Raw genomic sequence first — 22,660 nt, 5'->3', positions numbered from 1 at the left:
TGATTTCACTGTCAATGGACCGCAAGATGTCTACTTAACCGGCCTGCACACTGAACTCACTATACAAATCACCGAAATAGTTAAAAACACGCACACCCTGCAAATTGCAGCGAACAACAAGCGTATGCAGCACGCCCAAAGCAACAAAATGGGTTGCGTAACACAACAAACACCTTTATAAATATACACACTACATGTATTTAGTATATAACAATTTTCACAGTGTTCGCGCTAAAATGTAATAGGTTTAGCTGGGGTCTTGGACTTAGAGCAGGGCCAAGATAGCGGATAGCACGAAAGAGGTGGCGACCATTGCGTAACCGGTGGAGTAGACCTCCTTGATCTTCAGGAACCGTCCGGTGTCCCAGAGGAGATGCCTAATACCATTGGCGGTGTGATAGCCAGCCGGATAGGCGATGATGAACTTGAGGGCGGTCAGAGTGGCGCCACTCAGCTGGAGGCCCTCCACCATGGTGACATAGTGGCTAATGTCGTGGGACGAGATCAGAGCGCCCAATCCCAGGCCCCAGACACCCACACCCAGGGCCAATCCTGTGCCGCGGTGGCAGATCGAGAGCATGGAGGTCAGCTGCGGCTGGTAGATGGTCAGATGGGGCGACAGCTCCCTGCCCAAACGCTCGTTCTTCTCGAAGAACGACTCGTCCTTCTGGGTTTCGGCCACGGAGACCACCTTCATCGACACCGGGCGGCTGGCAGCGGCCATCTGGAGGCCTTGGCGCAGCGCAGGCGAGCGGATCAACGAGCTGGAGAGTGCATACCTGCAAAAAGCAGTCACAAATCAGGATTTTCGCAGTGCCATCGCAGAAATTACGTACATTTCCCTGTTTTTCACTCGAACTTGTATTGATGGGACCGTACACTGACTGCGCGATATTACCGCGAGCAGGGATGCCACTACGTTGGTAAAAAAAAATAAATCTCGATTGTATCGATTTCATATAAACTGTAAAGCATTGTAAAAACAATGTAATAACTTAATTTCATTAATTCTGTTCTCACTTTTATATTATTCACCAATTGAGAATATTGCATATATTTATATTTTTTTACTGAAAAAGTCTGAAATGATTGAAAGCTAGAATGGCCATAAATATACGTAAGAAACATCAATATTAAACCGATAAAAATTTTGTCCGTCTTTTTAATATTCCCTGCTTTTGAATAAAAAAAAAGTACGAAGAAAACATTTAAAATTATCGATACGCGTATAGTAGGCGCTGCCACTGCCGGATCAATCGATGCCAGAAACAAGCGAGTTGGCAGTTCTTTCGCCATTTTTTCTCGCTCATTCTTTTCGCTGTTCGAGTGAGCGCGTGGCAGGTCGTTTCGCAGTGTTCCCGGTCCGGTGCAGTTGTAGTTGCATTTTCGCCAGCGATTTAGACGCCATCTTCAGACTCCACACAACCCAAACACCATGAAGATCTACAAGGATATCATCACCGGGGACGAGATGTTCGCCGACACCTACAAGATGAAGCTGGTGGATGATGTGATCTACGAGGTGTACGGCAAGCTGATCACCCGCCAGGGTGACGATATCAGGCTAGAGGGCGCCAACGCATCCGCCGAGGAGGCCGACGAGGGCACCGATATCACCTCGGAGTCTGGCGTGGATGTTGTGCTTAACCACCGACTGACGGAGTGCTTCGCCTTCGGCGACAAGAAGTCGTACACCCTCTACCTGAAGGACTACATGAAGAAGGTGCTGGCCAAGCTGGAGGAGAAGTCGCCCGACCAGGTCGACATCTTCAAGACCAACATGAACAAGGCCATGAAGGACATCCTCGGCCGCTTCAAGGAGCTGCAGTTCTTCACCGGCGAATCCATGGACTGCGACGGCATGGTGGCCTTGGTGGAATACCGCGAAATCAACGGCGACAGCGTGCCCGTGCTCATGTTCTTCAAACACGGTCTGGAGGAGGAGAAATGCTAGATGGATCCCCCCAACAAAACGGAACCTATACTCATGCATACCTTCTACACACATATACATATTTATCAGATGCTTAGTTACAATTTTGAAAGTCTTAAATTTATGTTTAAAAACGCTGACAAAAATGCCTGTCTTCGATCAGTGCGATTTTATATCTAATTTCTTTTTACCGGAGCGCTCATGGATTCGACTTTATTGTATGTTTATTGTTTAATCACAGCGAGCTAACAATTGAATTGCGCCACCTATTGTAATTAAAATAATAATTTGATAGCAACACCTACAAATTAGTATGCATTTTCGCTAAGATATCGAAAAACAACAAAGACCGAAAATGGGAACACCAGTACTGAAATTAAACGGAACACCTATACAAAACAACTGTTAATCCGCATGTCTGTACTTCTTTTCAAATATACAGTTATGCGTAGGTAGACGCCGCCATATGGTGGCGTGAGTGGGAACGAGAGGGCGCCACCGCTGTCTGAGTCAGACTTCAGTTAGTTTGTGTTGTTGCTGCTTTTTGGGGCAATCACGGAGTTATTGACCTTTGACAGTGATGTACACATGCCCCGCTCCAATACCATTACAACCATCGGACATTTTGGAGGTCATGCGCAGTGGAACAAGATTTTCTGCACGTTGCAGTTCGACTTGCCCCAGTTTCTCACGTTGGCTTCGCCCTAACCTCAACCACGCTAACGAACTGCGCCGCTCTCGCTGGAAATTGGGATTCTATAATCTAATTCCAGGTCGGGCAATACGTACGTCTTTATCTGCTTAATGGGCGTGGCGCTGCGCCCCAGGTGCTATTTCCATTTCAGCGAAACGTGTCGACCTGTTGCCGTTCGCCGCGTGAGTGATGTGCACAGTGGACTCTCGTTAGGGCGAACATGCAATATTGTCTGATGTTCGAAAACAAATTTTTTTTAAAAGCAAAATATATTTTCTTAAATTGTAAAGAATATTTTATTTATATATTTGAATCTAGTGGAAATAGAACAATTTACGGGATAAAAAGCTAAAAATTTTTCTCTGATATTCTCAGATATTATTGAATTAAATGGTTTTTAATATACATACAGATGTGTCTATACCTTCTCATTCTTTTGAAGCGTTATTGAAATGGGGGGTATTGTTTCAAGAAAACTTTTTGGCAATAAACAGAACAATGAGCTATACAATTCTGGTTTATTTTGGGGTCTTTCAAATAAAATTAAATTTTTAAGAACAAGTAGTAAACGGGGCAGTACAATAGCAGATTATTTTCAAAGGGGAGATTTTGTAAATAATTAAAATAGGTTAATCTAATCGAATATGTTAAGTTATTTGTTTATACCCAACAAAAACCACGGTAATTACCCACCCAACCGGAATTAAAACTCCTTTCAGTTCGGTTTACGTATAAAAATGCTAATAACAAATTAAATTTTATTTCGTTCATAATTTTGATGCTTCAAACTGTGGTAAAAACGATTCACCAAATGCACTTCCACCGCACGGCGGAATGTCCATGGAAATGTCAGTCAGAATTAGTTGCTATTTTCTGGTTTTGTTCATGCAGAATTTTAAAAAATCATTAAATATTTATATTTACCTTTGCACAAAATCATTCGCTTAGCTTACAATTACACTAATGCTCCTCGATATGAACTATCGCATAAGTTATGCCATGCTTTCAGTATGTATATAATTGGAATGAATGCCGAACGCATTTCAACAAATACAAACGTTAATAAGTTAACAAAAATTCGGAAAACTACAACTGAAAATCAAACACTTTCTTTTACTTAGCTCTTGGAGGGGACATTCGGAAGTGATGGGGGTATTGTGGCGCCGTAGTATACTAAAATTTCATAATGTTTGAGTCGCACTGCCCACAAACATACAACACGCGCTGATAACTATACAGATCATTGTACAAGGACACCGGTGGGTCGATCCCAACGGCATCAAACATAATCCAACTGTATGTAGATCTGCTTGACGCCCACCGCCTCGAAGATCATCCGTGTGTGCGTCACCACGTACTTGGGATCGACGTTCTTGGACACCTCCAGCTTGAGTGCGCCCACATAGACATCGGAGCAGAGGGTCCAGAAGTGCGGCTCCTGCACAGCATAGACGCCAGCCAGACCGGTGACTTTCTGGTAGCACTGCGGCAGCGATCGGTCCAGGTCGGCGGGCTGTCGCTGCATCAGGATCATGATCGACTCCTTGATCAGACTCAGCACACTGAGCGCTATCAGCAGGGCTATGAAGATGGAGCAGATGGGGTCCGCTATCATCCAGCCAAACATGTGCATCAGCACCGCCGAGATGATCACGCCCACCGAACCCAAAGTGTCCGCCAGGATGTGCAGGAAGACGCCGCGCATGATCTGCGAGTTGCTGCCCGACATGTCGCCGTGCGAGTGTCCATGGCTGTCGTGATCGTGCGAGTGTCCATGGCCTAGAAATGGGCGGATTGGAATGGGATTATTAGAATATGGTCCCATTCCTAATGAACATAATGAGTAGTAGTCTCCTACTGCAATTACCATTGTCCAAGGTGATGGCCTGGTGATTGTGATTGCCGGCGTCCGTGTGGCCGTGCGAGTGCCCGTGCCCGTGGCCACCACCGTGGGAGTGTCCGTGTCCACCGTGCGAGTGTCCATGCCCGCCGTGATTGAAGGCATATATGCCCACCAGGTTCACCAGCAGTCCCAGCACGGAGACGACAAACAGACGCTCGTGCTTGACCTCCGGCGGTTCAATAAGTCGCTCCACGCCCTCCGAGAGAATGAAGAAGGCGATGAACAGCAGGAACAGGCTATTCACAAAGCCGGCCAGCACCTCGGCGCGCACATAGCCGTAGGAGAACTTGTCGTTGGCCTTCCACTTAGTGATAACCGAAGCGGCCAGTCCCGCCAAGAGGCCAGTGCAGTCGAAGAACATGTGGAATGAGTCGGAGATCAGGCCTGCGGATTAACCATCAAGTAGGTTATAAACTGCGGATAAGATAAAAAGCCATTAGTGGCCATGTACGTACCCAAACTGTTCGTCACAATGCCGTAAAAGAGCTCCACGAAGGCGAAGCTCAGGTTAAGCAGCAGAAAGAGGAACAGATTCCGGGAGTTGCGGTCGGAAAAGATGAGTCGCTTCCAGCTGTTGAGCTTCTCCCGGACCCGGTAGCCCAGGCTGCTGCGGTCCTTGTGCGAAAGCGGTATCATCTTGCCGGTTATGGATCTGCAAAAGAGCACGAGACCTACATGAGATCTAAGCACCCAAGATAGCACACTTTGTTTGCATACGTGGTATTATCGGGTGGCTATAGCCGCGCTCCAGCTGATTCCGTGATTCCCACTCCGCTTCTGGCCGGGTTCGTGAGAATCTTTATCGGCAACGGCGGCGGCGGCAGGTCTCTTTTCTTTGATTCCCAAATTATCTCACAGCTAAAACGCTTCCTGCTCGACCTCGTCGTCGTCTTGTGTGCACAGTTGTGCGGCGCGGGCTCGTCGATCTGCGATTCAGCTGTAGCTTAATTCATTTTTACAGGCTACCAGATACCAGAACCGAACTCCCGTCTTTGCCAGCACCAAACCAATCTGCCGTGTTGTCATCAAAATAATGGTAACCACGTAAACATTTCGTCCGTGCGCATCAGCGTTTCGTTGTGAATGGCAAATGGCCACAGTAAGTTCATCATTGAAAGTTTGTTGGGTATTCATTTCAGTGGTCGGTTTCCAGTAACATCTTCTGGCATTTTGTTTGAATACTGGTGGAATATAATGTATATACTAATTCTAAAGAAGTTTGATTTATTGCGGTCTTTTGATTATTATTATTTTTCACTTTAATCATGTATTAAGAATTCTAATTCTAATTTGAATACCTATACTTATTTAATGAGACTTTAATAAACTTGAATTGCATTTCTTTTTGACTATATTTTGTTATCAGATCAACAAATTATGAAGTTACAATTGAGTGCTCACTGTCACGTGAAAACCGAGAAGTTGAATGGCTTTTAGAGCAAGAAGAAGACAAGTACTTTTTTTCTTATTGGGAATTCGTTATTTTTTTATAAACAAATATTAATCAATTTTATTTGTGAAAATATCCAAATTCTTGCTGTTGAAAGTGGACTCATGATACTCATAATATAATGATTCATGCAAATGATTCATGATATTACTATTTGTATAAATATAACCATTCAAAGAGCTAATTCAACTGCTAAAAACATTTTAGCGGCTGTTTTAAAAATAGTTCCTAATCCTTACCAAGACATTAAAGAAATGTTTACTATTTTATAAGTATTTTTGATTAAACGCACATTGCAATGAATAATAATTGCTATTATAAGAATTCTTGGTATCCTGATTTCCAAATATAGTGCACTATAGCTGTTCGATTTGTAAGAACATTAGAACTGCAAATAAAAACACTAGTTTTTGGGCAATGATAAGATATTTTACATTCCCAGTCGGATATCTCCGTCGTCTCCATGAAACCAGCAGTGATACATCACTCTATTAGAGGGTATATCTTTATAGCAATTAAACATCACGCAAATGTCTCTTACATCAATAAGAAAGCAAGTTTATTCAACGTTTCACACACAGCGGCATCGTAGTGCTATCGATACAGAGTTCTATTGTAAGGCGAGTGCGACTACGGCGATGCGAGATGGGCAAAAGGTAAAACATTCATTTACGCCTCATCACCCTTGGTGGCACGTGTGTAGATGACCTGGGAATGATGCTGCACGACCTGCTTGATCAGACCTAAAAGCAAAGAAATGTGGCATTAGAATTTGTGCTAACGAAGTGCTAGGAAGCGTAAGGAAACGTACCCTTCTCGCGCAGCTCGATGAGAGCACGCTTGGCCAGGGAGCCGCGGATCTTCAGACGCTCGGAGACCACCGATGGGGTGATCAGCTTGTAGGCGGGCACTTCCTTGTACAGCTTCTCGTAGGTGGCCTTGTCGAACAGCACCTGGTTGTTCAGCTTGTCCCTGACTTTTCCCTTGGACCACTTCTTCTTCTTGGCCTTGCCGCCGCCGGATCCCTCCTTCTTCTTTTGTGTCTTTTGCGGCTGCTTGGCCGAAGACTTCGCGTCCTTCTTAGGCGGCTAGAATGTTGCAAAGAAAAACGGGCTCGTATTAACAACTGGCACTTGTATCCCAGACATAAATAAACTCCATTGACCACCATTGAGCAGCACCTGGAGTTGCTTGCTTTCGAGGTTAAGGCATGCTTTTGTTTTTTGCCCGCATTTTCACATTTTCCCACTTGCGCTGGGTGTTGTTTTCATGGCCCAGCCCTGGGGCGGCACTTCACTCATGTTTTGCCTCCATTTGCGGGCCACTTTCACAGTGAAAAACTATTATTTTCGCAGAATTTAGTAGCAGCGAACTCACCATCGTGAAAAGTCAATGCAGAAAGATGGAGGGCGGAAACGGCCAGAGTTACCATCCATCGCACGGGTTGCTCGCCTGCCTATCGATAGTTGGTGGTGGAGTGTATAAAAATACCAAACCCTATTCGTAACTGATTTCGTAGATAATGAATATGAATAATCTGCATTCTAGCTTTCCGTGTTAGTATCTATAATTTTCTTTCGAAAATTAGACTTCACCCAATTGTGAAGATGGAATTAAACAATTGTTTTGACTATCGAAACATTTATGGATAAAGGTGCCCGTTGCGCATTCAAAGTGTAATTTGTCATTTTGAGCAACGGTCACACTCCTACGCATGTCAAACAAATAAATTTAAATAATTGGCAAATCAATTGCATAAAATGAAGGAGTTCTGCCGCACCTGCGGCAAGACAGTCGTGGCCGATGAGTGCCTTCAGATCTTCTCGCCTGCGGGCCGAAAGCTGCTGCAGTGTGTCCGCTCCATCACAAATTGCTGGGTAAGTGAACAATTCCACTCAGCAGTTTTCGTTTCCAACCAGAATTTGTTTACCATCTTGCAGCTGCAAAATGTCCAGGATTTGCCCAATCACATATGCACGGACTGCCAGGTGCTGCTCAGCCAGGTGCAAAAGTTCCGGCGACGTTGTGCCAAGATCGAGAAGTTCTTCGCCAGGCGGCGGAGGAGAATGAATATCGGCGAGGCTCCTGCGGCCATGGAGCAACTTCGCGTCCAGCAGGCAGCTGCTCCGGACCCGCTGGGCATTGACGAGCTGATGGCGGCCAGTGACATCAAAATAGAACCCATCCAGTTGCAAATGGAAGAGGATCCGGATCCGGAACGGCCGTATTCCGAAAATCAGCTTGAACAAGCTCTTAGCTATGGCAATGCACCGGGTGAAGACATCCTACCCCTTCCCGAGGACTATGGAGAGGCACAGACTGTAGTGGCGACCACCACCAACGAGCCAGCACAGCGAAGAAGCAAGAACACGGCCAAAATAAAGTCCAAGAAGCACACAATGCGCATGGGCCGAAAGCTGATCCATGTGAAAGTCATCGATGATAAGCAGCCAAAGCGTATTGTGGACCGCAATGGACCCAGCGCCAAGCCCTGCATCTGCGAGCACTGCGGCCGGCAGTTCAAAGACACCAGTAATCTCCATGTCCATCTGCTGCGGCACACGGGCACCAAGCCGTTCGAGTGCGACCAGTGCCACCAGAAGTGCTACACACTTCACCTGCTGCGGCGCCACCAGCTGAAGCACACGGAGGGTCCCTACGCCTGCACCTTTTGCGGCCTGGAATACAGCACGAACAGCTCGCGCGTGAGACATGAAAGGTGCGTCCTTCGCAGCAGTTAAAGCCACGAATTATAAATGATTATAATGATTTTACAGGGAGGCCTGCAAGAAGGGACGAGCACCGCAGTCCAAGTGGGAGATCATCAAGAAGGGCGAGCGCACTTTCCAGTGAGTTTCTCTTAGTTATTTCGCATTATTCTATCTAATTTCCCTGTACTTCTCAGCTGCGAGGTATGCGATCTCTGGTTCTTGCGCGCCGGCAACTTTACTCAGCACATCAACTCCTCCAGTCACATCGAAAACGAACGCAGAAAGAAAAGAAAATTAAATCCAACCGCCATTAATTCATAAATCCAACTAAGTGAAAATTGAAAAAGAAGCACGCATTTCATTCGGTTGCAACAATTTGTACTACGCCCAATTTGCGAGCATTATCCTGATGCCTTTTACTGTTCGCATGGTTTTTCATGTTGTACTTGTAGCGAAAGTTCACATTGCAGACCTCGCACCTGCAAAGATGAACAAGCAATTTTATAATTAGGAAGCTAATGAACTAAAAGCTCGAGTACACCCACCAATGTGGACGTTCGCCGGTGTGAATGAGCTCATGCTCCCGCAGCCGCGTGCGCTGATAGAATCCCTTCAAGCAAACGTCGCACTGGAGCGGCCTCTTCTCGTGGGTCATCTCGTGGCGCTTGAGTTTGTTGGGATCCGAGTAGCGCTTGCTGCACTGCTGGCACTCGTAGGCATTCGCATCGGTGTGCGATTTGATATGCCAGCCCAGAGCGTACTTGGAGGCGTAGTGCTTGTGGCACAGCTTGCACTGATAGCGCACACTTTCTCGAGGCTTGGGCATGGGCTTGGGATTGATGCGCTTCACAATGAGACGAGGCGCCGCATTGTGAACCTCGCTGAAATGGATAGACATAAGTACAAAGAAAAGTTTATGCTTGGATGTTAGTTTTGTACATTTACCACTGACCTCTCGTGCTTTTGGCGAGCGCCGGCATAGGCGAATGTTTCGGTGCAGAAGCCGCAGGCGAAGGGAGTTTCTCCCCGATGACGGATGCGAATGTGCATGTTGCGCATGTAGGCGTCGTAGAATGTCTTTGGACACTCGCTGCACTGGTAGTTCTTGGTGCGACTGTGCCGCAGCATGTGGATGCGCAGATTGTGGGACATGCGGAAAGCCTGGCCGCACTGATCGCACACAAAGTTCGGCGGCTTGGCGCGTAACTGGGCCCGCCGTATGAGATTCCTCTCTTCTTTGGTCTTTGGGTTGGCACTGCGCTTCGGTTTCTGTTCGCCATCTGCCTTTTCCTTAGCTCTGGGCTTACTCTCGATTGGTGCTCCCTTCCTGAGTCTCGTTTTTTCGTTCCCTGTATATTGATCTAACAGCTCCTTAAAGATCTTGGCCCCCAGAGCCACACTGAGCGGATCCTGGGCGGCGGGCGGGTCAGCGGACTCAGCGGCTTCGTCGACTGCCTCTTGACTTGGTTGGTCATCTGATGTGGCTTCATCTTCAACATAATCTCCACCTGCATCTTCAATCTCTTCTACATTAGTGTTCTCCGTATCAGATACCAAATCGTGTTCCGACGATATAAGATCCTCATTCTGAGCCTCGAGCTGCACTGCATCAGTTGAGGGCTTGGCTTGGTTGAGCTTGAGCTCGGTGCTGATACACATTTCCCGGAAATCGATGGCCTGATCCAGGGCCGATTTACACGCAGGGCACATGAGGCGCGGCTCGTCTGGTTTGTGGCTGATCTACAGGATAGTTAGCGTAATACATGTTATTTTGCTCTATAAAATGTACGAATAACCAACCCAGACACCACTTATGACTTCGATGTGAAAGAGCAGGACACTGTTGGCCGGGTCAAACAGATCCTTGGCCCTGGAGTCCGCGGTGAAGTCCTTGTAGCATGTGCGACACTTTTGCAGCTCATCCCGCCTTTCCTCGCCCCAAAGTGGATCCATTTCCATGGTTACAGTTTCCGATAAATACACACTATCCTGCTCAAATGAAGTATCCTCCGGGGGGATTACCTTGGCCTCCTTCTCCGCCAATAGCTCAGCCACTAGCTCCTGGTTTCTGCGGCGCTGAGACCTCTCCTCACGGGCTCTTTCCGATGTACTTTCCTGACTTTTGTTCACGCAGGGAACTGCACCTGGTCGCAAAGTGCGCTTTTTTGCCAATCCTAAGCGAAGGACAAGGACTTAGTTGGTCATTTTCGGCGGCTCACACACGGAACTAACCCATTTCGAATTTCAGGGATCCCTCGATGTCCTCATCCTTGAAATGTTCGATGCAAATGCAGGGATTCTTCAACTTTAAGGACTCCTCCGTGTAGCCGCAGAATGCTAGCCAAGCCTTAAACGTATCCGGGCACTTGGGGAAGCGGAAGAAGCCCAATCGTTGCCCAACCGCATTCCTCTTGGAGCGGCAGTTAGAGAAATTTCGGCAATTGGGCACGGCACATCGCATATTTTTAGAATAAAGTGCGCAATGTTTATATTAAATAATCCGGCAGTGTGACCAGGTGTTGTGCTGCCACGATGCCAAGAATTCGAGGTGGTTACATCGATGACGTCACAAAATGCGACAGTTATTTGAAAGTGCAAAATGCAGTAAACGACTTTTATTTGATATTTTTACAGAAACCGCTTTATTTGACCCACTCACACAGTATTTCATTAGTAATTGAACAACCAATTATTGTTCTTAGTAAAAATGTAATTTTTTTTATATTAGAATATCAGCATTTCGCGCAGTGATAGCGTTGTATTCTTTTATTTGATTTGATTTTCTTGCGAACCAAGGGAATCTTTTGGGTAATCATGGTAGCGCATTCCTATGCCCACTTAGTATGAATCTAGCGAAAAATACAAGTATACGTACATGGATAAATACATATGAGTAACTAAGCCTAAACTACACGATAAATATATATAAGGAGCGTACGATGAGCAGTGAAGGAAGGCACTAGTTCTTGCCCTTCTCCACACGGCCCGCCTTGACTCCATTGAGCTTCTGTTTGGGCTCCTGCTTGGCGGCGGGCTTCTTTGACTTCTTCTTCTTCTTCTCGAAGGCGCTGAAATCAACAGTGTCGGAGTCGTCATCGTTGCCGTACTTCTCCATCAGGCGGTCCATTAGGGAGCCAAAGTTGGACTCGCGCTGATTGCGACGCGCCAGGATCATTTGCTGCAAATCCCCACCGTTGTCGGCCAGATCCTGGTCGTCCTTCTCCTTCTGGCGGCGCTGCAAACGCTCCTTGATCACCTTGGCCTCCTTGAATTCGCGTGCGTACTTCTGGTGGCGCTTCTTGCGCTTGGCTGCCGGCTCCTCGGTGAAGATCTTGTACTCGGGCACCTCGCCGCTGGCAATCATGTCCTGAATGATCTTATGAATACGCGGCTCGTCCTCCACCTTCATGAAGGGCACATGGTTCATCAGATAGTTGATGCAACCCTTGCCGCCCAGATACGCCTTCTTCAGATCAGTGCGCTCCAGCTCCGATTCCACATACTCCTTCTCATAGTTGTTGATATCCTCCTCGGTGATGGGCTTGAAGATTTTGCTCCATAACTCCAGCCACGACGACAGCTTTGACTCGCTCTCATCGTCGTCGTCGATCACGCCCTGCTCGTCGTACAGCGCCCGCTTCTGCGTGTCGGTGAGCACCTGGTATATCTTCGATAGCACCTTGAACTTCTCGGTGGACTCTGCCTTCTGCTCCTCCGGCACTCGATCGGGATGAACGAGCAGGGAGAGCTTGTGGTATGCCTTCTTGACCTCCTTCTCGCCGGCGCCCCGGTCCAGTTCCATCAGCTTGTACACATCGCGCGTCCCAAAATACTTTTCGCACAGCTCAAGCGTCGACATCGCGAATTTCGTATTATTATTTTTCGCACCAACACTACCAAACACAAAATGCGCCAAAACGCCGCGCCAGTGTGGCCCTGCGTGGAGCAGACAAAAATTCCTATGTTTAATGGCGCGAACAAAGGTTTAATTTTCCTGTGTACTGCAATTTAGTTTTTACTTAACTTTACTTGTAACGAATAGTATTCTATGAATTTTGCTTTAACTTTTGATAATTTTTTATAACATTTCATAGCCTGTGTGATAAGTACCAAATTCCAGGGCTGCATAACATTGCATGGTTGGTGTCCTAACTAAAAGTAACCCGGGTTAAGAACCTATACTGGTGGGTTTCCCCTTATGCTTCGCTTGTATTAATTGTTACGTTATTGCTTTGTAATTTATAACAAAGTTAGTTCCGACGTCGTTATTTCTTTTTAATGTTTGTATATATAAAAAAAAATGGTAAGATTATAAAATTAAAAAGCAAAAACATGGTGAGCAGTGTGACCGTACTGTCAAGAGTGACCATAAACCCACCTCGAAAAAATATACTAGAAGTGTATTTCTCAGCAAAGTCACAACTGGTCACATTACACACTATATAACGAGACGGAAGTCGGAATCTTTTCTTTTCCGTTTTACATCGTCTGAAGAGAACAGACATGGTAAGCATCTCGATCAGACAATATACATTTAATTACTATGTGAAGTGTCAAAAATATGGATGATAACAAGTTAAATAATTGATTAGTTGAGAAATACTATTGTTTTAATCACACTAAATGTAACTAATGCAAACAAAGCGTAATTATAATGCATAATTTGCACTTGCAACATCCACGTGTTCACCTAACCTCAAAGTGCAGAAATGCAGTGTGCTAATGGATTTTCACCATTCATTTTGCAGTCTCATCGTAAGTTCTCGGCACCCCGCCATGGCTCCATGGCCTTCTACCCCAAGAAGCGCTCAGCTCGCCATCGCGGTAAGGTTAAGGCCTTCCCCAAGGATGACGCCAGCAAGCCAGTCCATCTGACCTGCTTCATCGGCTACAAGGCCGGCATGACGCACATTGTGCGCGAGGCCGATCGCCCTGGATCCAGTAAGTACCCGCATCCACCTATCAACTCTCGATAACTACTTTCCATGATGAGTATACTAGAAGATTTATGGTTAGAACACATCTGATTAACCGTGATTATCTCAACTAGGGCGGACTGACCAAGCCCACTGTATAGATGATTTCTCTTAGAGAATACCATTGCTCGATATTAATGGCCTTTCTCTTGCAGAGATCAACAAGAAGGAGGTGGTCGAAGCCGTCACCGTTCTGGAGACCCCGCCCATGATTGTGGTCGGTGCTGTCGGCTACATCGAGACTCCCTTCGGACTCCGTGCCCTGGTCAACGTTTGGGCCCAGCATCTGTCCGAGGAGTGCCGTCGTCGCTTCTACAAGAACTGGTATGTATCCGAGGACCACGTGGTCGTTCTTCCTACTCCATTTGTCGCCATTTTGCTTGCACCGGGTGTACACACACACAAAATGGCAGCCGCCACGTGCTTTCTACTCGAGTCTGGATGATGAAACGATGGTATCTGAATGAGCAAATTATTGTTGAGAAGCCTTTTACCATCTGCTGCCTTCCTTCTGATCGGCCTCTTAGAAAACAATCGATTGATTTGCTGCAATACAATATTATATATTGTTTTTTGAAGTATAATCAACCAATGCGCTGTTTTGTGTGTGTGAAATTCCGATCAACAGTGATTCCCTCGTGTAATAGAGACCCCCTATTAAATGTAAAACAAAATCATAAAGTTCTTCGATCAGCTTGCTGAGAGAGCTTTTCAAATCGCTGAACGTTGTGTGAGCTGTCAGGTTCCTCTTGATCATGGGGCGCACAAGCAAGCCCCTGGTTAACTGAAATTGCCTGACGAGTGAGCACGACAAGGAAGACTGCATCTCCGCTCGCCATTAGTTTGCGATGAGGTGCACTTCCTGTTCTATCTCGCCCCACATAAACAGCGCGGCTAAGAAGTTGGAGTTGTTGCGACACCCCAATGGATTGCTACATTACACTCGTTTCTGACCACTGCGTCTCCAACTTGACCATCGTCCATATCAGGTACAAGAGCAAGAAGAAGGCCTTCACCAAGGCCAGCAAGAAGTGGACCGATGATCTCGGCAAGAAGAGCATCGAGAATGACTTCCGCAAGATGCTGCGCTACTGCAAGGTGATCCGTGTGATTGCCCACTCGCAGGTAAATATCAATTGCATTTATGTATTTCATATTTCCCGACGTCCTTGGCCTTGTTGCGCCACTGGTGCTGGGTCCTCGGGCTCGGTGCCTTTGGTGCGCCCGGCCTAAAAAGCATTCGCGCTGTGGTTTTCAATGCACGGTTTAGGGATGCAACGTCGAAGAGCAATCTGCCCCTCGGGTGGCGGGACTTGATATATTCCAGTAACGGTGCGGAGCCGTTCAGGCGATGATAGCGCGGTTAAACCATATCACGTACAGTCCCAATTTCCAATGCCTTAAGGTGGATGAAACTAACCTGAAGTGTACTTTTTCTCTATTTGCCTCTAGATCCGCTTGATCAAGCAGCGCCAAAAGAAGGCCCATGTCATGGAGATCCAGCTGAACGGCGGCTCCATCGAGGACAAGGTCAAGTGGGCTCGCGAGCACTTGGAGAAGCCCATCCAGGTCAGCAACGTCTTCGGCCAGGACGAGATGATCGACTGTGTCGGCGTGACCAAGGGTAAGGGTTTCAAGGGTGTCACCTCGCGTTGGCACACCAAGAAGCTGCCCCGCAAGACGCACAAGGGTCTGCGTAAGGTGGCCTGTATTGGTGCCTGGCATCCGTCGCGCGTGTCCACCACCGTGGCCCGTGCCGGTCAGAAGGGTTACCATCACCGTACCGAGATCAACAAGAAGATCTACCGCATCGGAGCTGGCATCCACACCAAAGACGGCAAGGTAAGCACTAGTACCCATCATCCCCACCATTCCATTTGGCCTTTAATCCTATTGGGCCGTAGAAGAAATCTGTTTTTGTGATGATAAAACCTTAAAAATAATATCGACATCGAAACAAAAAAAAACTTGATGAACCATGATATTTATAATGATAGGACTGATAACAGATCTTCAGCTATATACGATTGAATCCTGAATCCCACAGCCGAAGGACCACAGTAATCTGATCCGGAATGTATCGCTTTGCTTTTGCAGGTCATCAAGAACAACGCCTCTACCGAATACGATCTGACCGACAAGAGCATCACGCCCATGGGTGGCTTCCCCCACTACGGTGAGGTCAACAACGACTTCGTCATGATCAAGGGCTGCTGCATCGGCTCCAAGAAGCGCATCATCACCCTGCGCAAGTCCCTGCTGAAGCACACCAAGCGCTCTGCCCTGGAGCAGATCAAGCTCAAGTTCATCGATACATCGTCCAAGATGGGTCACGGTCGCTTCCAGACCCCTGCCGACAAGCTGGCCTTCATGGGCCCGCTCAAGAAGGATCGTCTCAAGGAGGAGGCTGCAGCTACCACCGCTGCTGCTGCTGCCGCCACCACCACCAGCGCTTAAACAAAATGTCGTGTCCACGTTCAATTGTCTGCTCGCTTCTACCGCCAACAATTTCTGCGGTAGGGCAGCGATCAATAAACAGATTTTGGCTAAGCTAACTCATTAATCTTTTCAATTGCATCTAATGGGAAAAGACCATGTCACAGACATTGACTACGATTGATTTTACAATCCAATAATGTAGAGATTAGGAGGTGGAATTGTTAGTTTACCTCTCATGCACAGGCTAAATTGTTATTTATTATACCAAGTAAAATAATATTAGGACACTAGTAAATAGTTTATCTACAATAAAAAAGTACTACGAAACTTAATGGTCTTGGAACATTTTTAGCAAAAGAAAATTAGAAATTGCCAATTGAGTTCGATGTGATTTGCTAGAATAATTGGGTGTCCTCCGGAGCAACAGGTTAGCATATTAGTTACTACGGAGAGCATTAGTGACCACTACAATGCCTCTGACTCTTGGCGACTGAGTGTCCGTTGTCTGTGGTTCTGCTTTTATATGACACTTGACATTCATGGGAATAAAAACTTGAACTCACATGTCTCTGCGTGCTGCGTGATCTGTGTCGGCACAGTCGGTCTTTCAATTCACCATAATAATTTTCACTACTGCGGGGTTTGCCCTCCAACTCGCCGCAGATGCTGTCGCTGATTTTCATACGACGGTGGTGGCCATCGCCGTTCCATGCACATTTCCTGCAGCCAGCCAATCGGATTACCAACGGTCTTCTCGCCGGCATCTCCTCCGCCCGTGGCATTCGCATTGCCGTCTCCTCCGCTTCCGCCGACCGTGAGCCCAGTCACTGACGGACCAGCGGAGCTGCTAGGCGATACCGGCAGCTGCGCGCCGATCAGCTTGTCGATGAACGCACGGGCCGCCGCATGCTTGGCCTCCTTCTTCGAACGTCCTGCACCCATGGCATAAAGGGCGTATCCTTGTCCTTAAAGGACACGCGAAACCGGAAGGTCGGCTCATGTATGGCGCTCTCGATCTGAACAAGTTCATAGACGGGAGTAATTCCCCGTCGGCTTAGCAGCTCTTGCAGAATGCTGTGCATTGGCGTCCGTCTCGCTGACGAACTTAAAGGCCTCGTCAACAAAAGCAAGAAACTCTAAAAAGTACAAAAGTAAGATTTCTGTGTAGTTTTTCTTTTTTGTTTTCCTATAAATAGGGAGAGCACAATAGTCGACGGCAGAGGAAATGGCAACCACAGCTAGGAGAATCACTTGGAGAACCTTGGTGAACGCCATGATGCTAGTTCTTGGCTACTGGATTGGACAGAAGATGGGTCTGCTTTTATAAGGCATTCGAACGGAGCTCGGCCACTTGTGTCTGGCCAGACATTCTTGGAAACTCAGCTGCGAAAATACTGGAAGACATGTTGCAACTGCGGTTCGATTGCCACAGCTTTCCTATAAATAGAGTACTTTGGGTAGCTGGGCCTCAGTCAAAAACCAACGCTGAAGATGGCCATAAAGTCTCTGATTTTGCTTACTTCCCTGCTGGGATTGAGCCTTGCAGCGGACTACTGTGCCCTGCCCACTTGCCTGGACAAGCACATAGCCTGCAACAACAAGGGAGTAAGTAGTGGTAGCTGCCCAAATCCTCCTGGTTCTCACCCATTCTCGCCCAGAACTTCAGTGAAAACTGTCCCAAGGACGTGCGTGAGGTGAAGATTGAGCCGCACCACAAACTGATCCTGACCCTCTTTAACGAACTGCGCAACAACGTTGCAGGAGGCAAGATAGAAGGACTACCCAAGGCTGTTCGCATGGCCAAGATGTCCTGGTGCGAGGAGCTCTCCCACCTGGCCCTACTCAACGTAAAGACCTGTGAGTCCCTGCCGGATAAATGCCGCAGCACCGAGAGATTCGCCTACGCCGGCCAGAACAACGCCGTGTTCCAGTACAGTGGAGCCGAGACGGAGTACACCGATGCGGAAATAATAAAGGAGCAGATCGAGAACTGGTTTGCTGAGCGCTCGAATGCTTCTCCCGAGATCCTCGCCAGCTTCCCGGAGGAGCTTCCCAACAAGGCGGTGACCAAGTTCACCATCGCGGTGGCCGAGAAAAACACCCATGTGGGATGTGCCGCCGTGCGCTTCTCCCGGGACTTTTACAACCACTTCGTACTCACCTGCAACTTCGCCACCTCGAACATTGTGGGTCAGCCTGTCTACACTCCGGGAGAGAAGGCCACCACCGGGTGCAAGAACCGATATGGAGCCGCCTACGACTACCCCAACCTGTGCTATGCCAAGGAGATCTACGACAACGAGAAGGTCATCGAGAACACACAGACGATATAGGCAGGGATGTATAGCACTTTTATTGATGGGACAATGGAATTCGATTAATATGTATCTTTTTAGTTTAAGTGTGCTGAAAGAATAAATTTAAATTATTTATGTTTGCCTGTACGTAACGGTTTTTCTATCCAAACAGCTGTTTGCCCAGCAAGTGGTCAGCCCCCTTTATACACCCTGTAGCTGTGGATAAAGTATTCCTATTTCATGATGATATTCAAAAATATATATTTTTAAGGATAAAAAACCAGTTCTTCAATTCAAGCATATAATATTTGTCTTCAATGAATTTAAAATTTTCTATTTATAGCACACCCTTTTAATAAACCACCTAGCGTTTTATATAATCATTTGAAGTTAAATGCAGGGTATCCAGTGGCCACCACCTAATCCAAAAACATTTCATTTATTTTTGTAGCAACTTTTTCGCCGGCCAAAAATGTTACGCGAGGCTCTTAGGATCGGCAGCAGGCGCTGGTATAGCTATAAGTCCGTCCGTCGTCCGAATCTGGGCGCCACTAGTGCTCCAAAGATGGAGCCGCCAAAGAAGCAGCCAGAGTCGTCCTCCAAAGCGGAGAGCGGAGATGGCAGCCTGGCCAAGCAGCTGCGGGCCAAAATTCTGTCCACCGGACCCATTCCTGTGGCCGAGTACATGCGCGAAGTGCTGACCAACCCCCAAGCTGGCTACTACATGAACCGGGATGTGTTCGGTCGAGAGGGCGACTTCATAACCTCGCCGGAAATATCACAGATCTTCGGAGAGGTAAGATAAGCACATAGATCAGAACCTGTCATCATATCATCATATCCCTTCACGCAGCTCGTAGGGATTTGGCTGGTGAGCGAGTGGCGCAAAATGGGCAGTCCCTCGCCCTTTCAACTGGTGGAGCTTGGTCCAGGTCGCGGCACTCTGGCTAGGGACGTGTTGAAGGTGCTCACCAAGTTCAAGCAGGACGCCGAGTTCTCGATGCACATGGTGGAGGTTAGTCCGTTTCTGAGCAAGGCACAGGCACAGCGCTTCTGCTACTCCCACCAAACCCTGCCGGAGGACTCACAGTTGCCCCATTACCAGGAGGGCACAACGGCCAGTGGAACGAAGGCATTCTGGCACCGTCGGCTAGAGGATGTGCCCCAGGGATTCTCTCTAGTTCTCGCCCACGAGTTCTTCGACGCCCTGCCTGTGCACAAGCTGCAACTGGTCGATGGCAAGTGGCAGGAGGTGCTCATCGATGTGGCATCCTCTGATGGCGCACAAGAAGGTAGCTTCCGATATGTGCTCTCACGTAGCCAAACGCCCGTTTCGAGTCTTTATCGACCTCTGCCCGGCGAGACACGATCCTGTTTGGAGCACTCCCTGGAGACGGAACGACAGGTGGGACTGCTCGCCGAGCGCATTGAACGGGATGGCGGCATCGCTCTAGTCATGGATTATGGCCATTTTGGAGAGAAAACCGACACTTTCCGTGCCTTCAAGCAGCACAAGCTGCACGATCCGCTGGTGGAGCCGGGCAGTGCTGATCTCACGGCCGATGTGGACTTTAAGCTAGTGCGGCACATCGCCGAGACACGCGGAAATGTTCACTGCTGCGGTCCCGTGGAGCAGGGACTGTTTCTGCAGCGAATGCAGGGCGAGGCTCGACTGGAGCAGCTGTTGGCACATGCGCTGCCCGAAAATCAGGAGATCATTCGCTCTGGCTACGAGATGCTCACAGATCCCGCCCAGATGGGCAGTCGCTTTAAGTTCCTGGCCATGTTTCCCGGCGTGCTGGCTACCCACCTAGACAAATACCCTGTCGTCGGATTTAGTTAGTTATCTATTTAGGATCTGTTTGTAGAGTTTTAAATATGTTGCACATGATTGTTAAACAAAAGTACGAATGTTATTTCTTCTGGAATGATGCATTGATCGCCTGCATCTCTGCGGTGGTGAACTGGAGCACCGCCGAGATGGCGTTCAGCATGTGACGTTTGCCGTCCGCGTCTCGGGTAACAATGTAGCTGATAATAACGTTCTTCAGGTACTCCAGATTGGCACCCTCGCGCGTCTTGCAACGTTCGAGTCTAGAATGGGAGTAGAGATCATGGCATGACTTTCGAAGATAAAATAAGATAACAACGACGCACCTGTCCACCTGCTCTTCCAGGCACTCGATTTTCTCGTGCATTTCTTGCTGAGATGTCACCTTGTCCTGGATCGCCTTTCGCAGCGTCGACTCGGCGGCGTACTTGGCTTTCCGCAGTGTCGTGATTTCGATGTCCTTGCGCGCCAACTCGTTGGCGTAGTGCAGCATGTGGCAGTTCTCGCCCATCGACATTTTCTTGGAGCGCACCTTCACCTTCCTTTCCCGCTGCTCGCCCTCTACGCTGTCGGTGTCGGAGGAATAGTGAAAGGAATCGGCAGCTGCTTCCAGTGTGGGTGTGGCCAGTGTGCTGCCCACACCGCTGGCCGAGTGAAAGACCTCGAAGGAGGTCTGCAGTGTCTTGATCTCCTGCTCCTTCTCGTCCAGCAGCTGCAGTGACCTCTGGCGCTGCTTCTGCAGTAGCTGTTCCAGCTCGTTCAGTTTGCAGCGCGTCTCGTTCTCAAGTTCAGCCTTGGCTTCCTGCCACTTGGTTCGCTCGTTTTTCAATGCCAGGCGCAGCTTTTCGCCCTGCTGCTTTAGTTCAACTTCCGCCTCGTCGATGTTGCGATTAAGCACCTGCACCTTTTCCTGCAGCGTTTGGATGTGCGAGTGCTGCAGCTGCACCTTCTGTTCGAGTAGCTGTCGCTGCTGCTTGGATGCCTCGAGCATTTGCTGCACACCCTGAAGCTGTTGCTCGCAGTGGGCGTGACTCTCGACTCGCGTAGCTGTTTGGCCGCTAAATGATAGGATCTCCCCGAGATCCAGTGGATTGGCAGAACGGGCATTGGCTGTGGTAAGCAGTTTCTTCAGGCGCACCATCTCGTCAACCAGCGTGGCTACGTCCACATCTTCGTTAAGCGCCCTTGAATTGGATGTTGGACGCACGTGTGCCTGCTCTAGATCCTGCAGCTGCTGCTTCAAATCATGGATGCTGTCCTGATCTTGCTGACGCAGGCGGTCGTAGGTGCCCACAGTGGTGCTGAGCTCCGCCAGGCGTGCCTCTAGACTGGCCACGCGATCCTCGTGCAGCGCCGCCTGCCTGCGACTCTGTTCCTCTGCTCGCAGCACGCGTCGCTGTTCTTGACGAATGGCCACTGAATGCTGCTCCTTCAGCTGCTGCATCTCAAGGCGCACTTGCTGAACGAGAGCGGCGCTGTCTGCACTCGCTGACGCTGCTGCAGAGTGCTCGGCCTTGGTCTGGAACTGTTTTAGCTGGGAGCGAGCCTCCTTTAGCTGGGACTGCAATTCCCGTAGCCGGCTATTTTCCGCCTCGTTGCTGGCGAACTGGGTCTTGAAGTTGTTCAACTGCATCTCGATGTTGTCCTTTAGATGCCGCTCGTCAGCATAGAGCTTCTGCAGTTCGCGGATCATGAGCATTTGGTTGTTGGTCTCCTTCTCGCGCTCCTGTCGCTCCACAATCCACTTTGCCTTGACCTCGTCCACGTCGCTTTTGGCCTGCGCAGCCTGCTCCTTGGCCCGCGTATTAAGCTCCTGTATGGTCTGCTCCTTTTGGGCGATTTGGCCGCGCAGTTGCTTTTTATCCGCCTGGAAGGAGGCCTCCATGCGGGATTTCTCAGCGGAAAGAGTGGCCAGCGAGTTCATCAGGGTGATAATTTGGGTCTGCAGTTGACCCTCGGCTGGCGGAACAAAAGGACCCTGTGCAACGCCCTCGGTTGCTCCATCCGCAGAGTCGGCGCTGGTTTTTTTAGACTTCAGCTCCCTGGACGGCGATTCGGACTCGCCCACTGCCGTGGCCTCCGCATGCGCCGCCAGACTCGTCTCCAATGCCTCCTTCTCCTTAAGCAGACCCTTGTAGGCAGTGACCACGTCTGCAAATTGGGCTCATTAATCCATTGCATTGCAAATTCATCTATGGCTCACCTTTTAGACGCTTCTCATAGCGCCCCAGTTGCTCCTTTTGGGTGGACACTAGCGCCTCCAGCTCCCTCTGTCGCTTCTCCATTTCGCCTTGAAAGGGAATTAGTTGATTTACTTTCAGTACGCTTAGTAGTTCACTTTATTTATCTCCCGTGTCATTTTTGCATTTTTTTAATTAACAAATTTCAGCAGCTGGCACGCGGGCCTGCCAACTTGTCATGTTTGC

General features: G+C 48.4%; 12 protein-coding genes and 2 non-coding genes across 17 annotated transcripts; 7 read left to right on the top strand and 7 right to left on the bottom strand.

The window, feature by feature from the left end:
• Positions 1–174: 174 nt before the first annotated feature.
• Positions 175–1,036, bottom strand: LOC117145813 (succinate dehydrogenase cytochrome b560 subunit, mitochondrial). The gene is made up of 3 exons (XM_033311614.1): positions 1,021–1,036; positions 837–915; positions 175–779 (listed from the first exon to the last, which is right to left on the bottom strand). Coding segments are annotated over exons 1-3 (594 nt in total). The 5' UTR covers positions 1,022–1,036; the 3' UTR covers positions 175–265.
• A 268-nt stretch (positions 1,037–1,304) lies between these two features.
• LOC117145814 (translationally-controlled tumor protein homolog) lies at positions 1,305–2,332 on the top strand. The gene has a single exon (XM_033311615.1). It carries the CDS (start codon positions 1,436–1,438, stop codon positions 1,952–1,954), a length of 519 nt encoding a protein of 172 aa, XP_033167506.1. The 5' UTR covers positions 1,305–1,435; the 3' UTR covers positions 1,955–2,332.
• A 1,014-nt stretch (positions 2,333–3,346) lies between these two features.
• Positions 3,347–5,576, bottom strand: LOC117145810 (zinc transporter 7). The gene is made up of 4 exons (XM_033311612.1): positions 5,248–5,576; positions 4,986–5,182; positions 4,495–4,914; positions 3,347–4,406 (listed from the first exon to the last, which is right to left on the bottom strand). The coding sequence occupies exons 2-4, from the start codon at positions 5,164–5,166 to the stop codon at positions 3,907–3,909; spliced, it is 1,101 nt and encodes a 366-aa protein (XP_033167503.1). The 5' UTR covers positions 5,167–5,182; positions 5,248–5,576; the 3' UTR covers positions 3,347–3,906.
• A 936-nt stretch (positions 5,577–6,512) lies between these two features.
• LOC117145815 (40S ribosomal protein S25) lies at positions 6,513–7,441 on the bottom strand. Its single transcript, XM_033311616.1, has 3 exons — positions 7,358–7,441; positions 6,792–7,068; positions 6,513–6,723 (listed from the first exon to the last, which is right to left on the bottom strand). Exons 1-3 carry the CDS (start codon positions 7,358–7,360, stop codon positions 6,650–6,652), a joined length of 354 nt encoding a protein of 117 aa, XP_033167507.1. The 5' UTR covers positions 7,361–7,441; the 3' UTR covers positions 6,513–6,649.
• A 228-nt stretch (positions 7,442–7,669) lies between these two features.
• Positions 7,670–9,029, top strand: LOC117143449 (zinc finger protein 260). The gene is made up of 4 exons (XM_033308157.1): positions 7,670–7,857; positions 7,921–8,699; positions 8,758–8,829; positions 8,886–9,029. Exons 1-4 carry the CDS (start codon positions 7,741–7,743, stop codon positions 9,010–9,012), a joined length of 1,095 nt encoding a protein of 364 aa, XP_033164048.1. The 5' UTR covers positions 7,670–7,740; the 3' UTR covers positions 9,013–9,029.
• LOC117143448 (zinc finger protein 184) lies at positions 9,024–11,218 on the bottom strand. Of its 2 annotated transcripts, none has more exons than XM_033308155.1 (5): positions 10,924–11,218; positions 10,492–10,865; positions 9,644–10,431; positions 9,237–9,572; positions 9,024–9,170 (listed from the first exon to the last, which is right to left on the bottom strand). In XM_033308155.1, the coding sequence occupies exons 1-5, from the start codon at positions 11,150–11,152 to the stop codon at positions 9,050–9,052; spliced, it is 1,848 nt and encodes a 615-aa protein (XP_033164046.1). In that variant the 5' UTR covers positions 11,153–11,218; the 3' UTR covers positions 9,024–9,049. The 2 variants fall into 2 exon arrangements, with proteins under 2 accessions (XP_033164046.1, XP_033164047.1); XM_033308156.1 differs by having other exon boundaries at positions 9,078–9,170; positions 9,637–10,431.
• A 186-nt stretch (positions 11,219–11,404) lies between these two features.
• On the bottom strand, positions 11,405–12,644 carry LOC117143450 (J domain-containing protein CG6693). Its single transcript, XM_033308159.1, has one exon. The coding sequence runs from the start codon at positions 12,548–12,550 to the stop codon at positions 11,651–11,653; it is 900 nt and encodes a 299-aa protein (XP_033164050.1). The 5' UTR covers positions 12,551–12,644; the 3' UTR covers positions 11,405–11,650.
• Positions 12,645–13,110: 466 nt separating this feature from the next.
• LOC117143136 (60S ribosomal protein L3) lies at positions 13,111–16,222 on the top strand. 2 transcript variants are annotated; one of them, XM_033307628.1, is made up of 6 exons: positions 13,111–13,197; positions 13,440–13,632; positions 13,823–13,991; positions 14,657–14,792; positions 15,120–15,509; positions 15,765–16,222. In XM_033307628.1, exons 1-6 carry the CDS (start codon positions 13,195–13,197, stop codon positions 16,122–16,124), a joined length of 1,251 nt encoding a protein of 416 aa, XP_033163519.1. In that variant the 5' UTR covers positions 13,111–13,194; the 3' UTR covers positions 16,125–16,222. The 2 variants fall into 2 exon arrangements, with proteins under 2 accessions (XP_033163519.1, XP_033163520.1); XM_033307629.1 differs by lacking the exons at positions 14,657–14,792; positions 15,120–15,509; positions 15,765–16,222 and adding an exon at positions 14,350–14,567.
• Positions 13,677–13,755, top strand: LOC117146141. Its single transcript, XR_004459759.1, has one exon. It is a non-coding gene; the product is annotated as a small nucleolar RNA U43 (small nucleolar RNA).
• LOC117146142 lies at positions 14,106–14,186 on the top strand. The gene has a single exon (XR_004459760.1). It is a non-coding gene; the product is annotated as a small nucleolar RNA U83 (small nucleolar RNA).
• Positions 16,223–16,273: 51 nt separating the features above from the next.
• LOC117143139 lies at positions 16,274–17,263 on the bottom strand. Of its 2 annotated transcripts, none has more exons than XM_033307631.1 (2): positions 16,670–17,263; positions 16,274–16,622 (listed from the first exon to the last, which is right to left on the bottom strand). In XM_033307631.1, the coding sequence occupies exon 1, from the start codon at positions 17,046–17,048 to the stop codon at positions 16,737–16,739; it is 312 nt and encodes a 103-aa protein (XP_033163522.1). In that variant the 5' UTR covers positions 17,049–17,263; the 3' UTR covers positions 16,274–16,622; positions 16,670–16,736. The 2 variants fall into 2 exon arrangements, with proteins under 2 accessions (XP_033163522.1, XP_033163523.1); XM_033307632.1 differs by having other exon boundaries at positions 16,274–16,619.
• A 296-nt stretch (positions 17,264–17,559) lies between these two features.
• Positions 17,560–18,550, top strand: LOC117143138 (antigen 5 like allergen Cul n 1). The gene is made up of 2 exons (XM_033307630.1): positions 17,560–17,711; positions 17,765–18,550. The coding sequence occupies exons 1-2, from the start codon at positions 17,598–17,600 to the stop codon at positions 18,437–18,439; spliced, it is 789 nt and encodes a 262-aa protein (XP_033163521.1). The 5' UTR covers positions 17,560–17,597; the 3' UTR covers positions 18,440–18,550.
• A 226-nt stretch (positions 18,551–18,776) lies between these two features.
• LOC117143829 (protein arginine methyltransferase NDUFAF7 homolog, mitochondrial) lies at positions 18,777–20,268 on the top strand. The gene is made up of 2 exons (XM_033308674.1): positions 18,777–19,199; positions 19,257–20,268. The coding sequence occupies exons 1-2, from the start codon at positions 18,876–18,878 to the stop codon at positions 20,244–20,246; spliced, it is 1,314 nt and encodes a 437-aa protein (XP_033164565.1). The 5' UTR covers positions 18,777–18,875; the 3' UTR covers positions 20,247–20,268.
• On the bottom strand, positions 20,233–22,654 carry LOC117143827 (GRIP and coiled-coil domain-containing protein 1). Its single transcript, XM_033308673.1, has 3 exons — positions 22,438–22,654; positions 20,561–22,385; positions 20,233–20,497 (listed from the first exon to the last, which is right to left on the bottom strand). Exons 1-3 carry the CDS (start codon positions 22,517–22,519, stop codon positions 20,317–20,319), a joined length of 2,088 nt encoding a protein of 695 aa, XP_033164564.1. The 5' UTR covers positions 22,520–22,654; the 3' UTR covers positions 20,233–20,316.
• Positions 22,655–22,660: the final 6 nt, after the last annotated feature.

The sequence above is a fragment of the Drosophila mauritiana genome, chromosome 3R, assembly GCF_004382145.1.
Source record: "Drosophila mauritiana strain mau12 chromosome 3R, ASM438214v1, whole genome shotgun sequence".
In the NCBI taxonomy this organism is placed as follows: domain Eukaryota; kingdom Metazoa; phylum Arthropoda; class Insecta; order Diptera; family Drosophilidae; genus Drosophila; species Drosophila mauritiana.
This window is presented reverse-complemented; position numbering and strand designations above follow the sequence as displayed.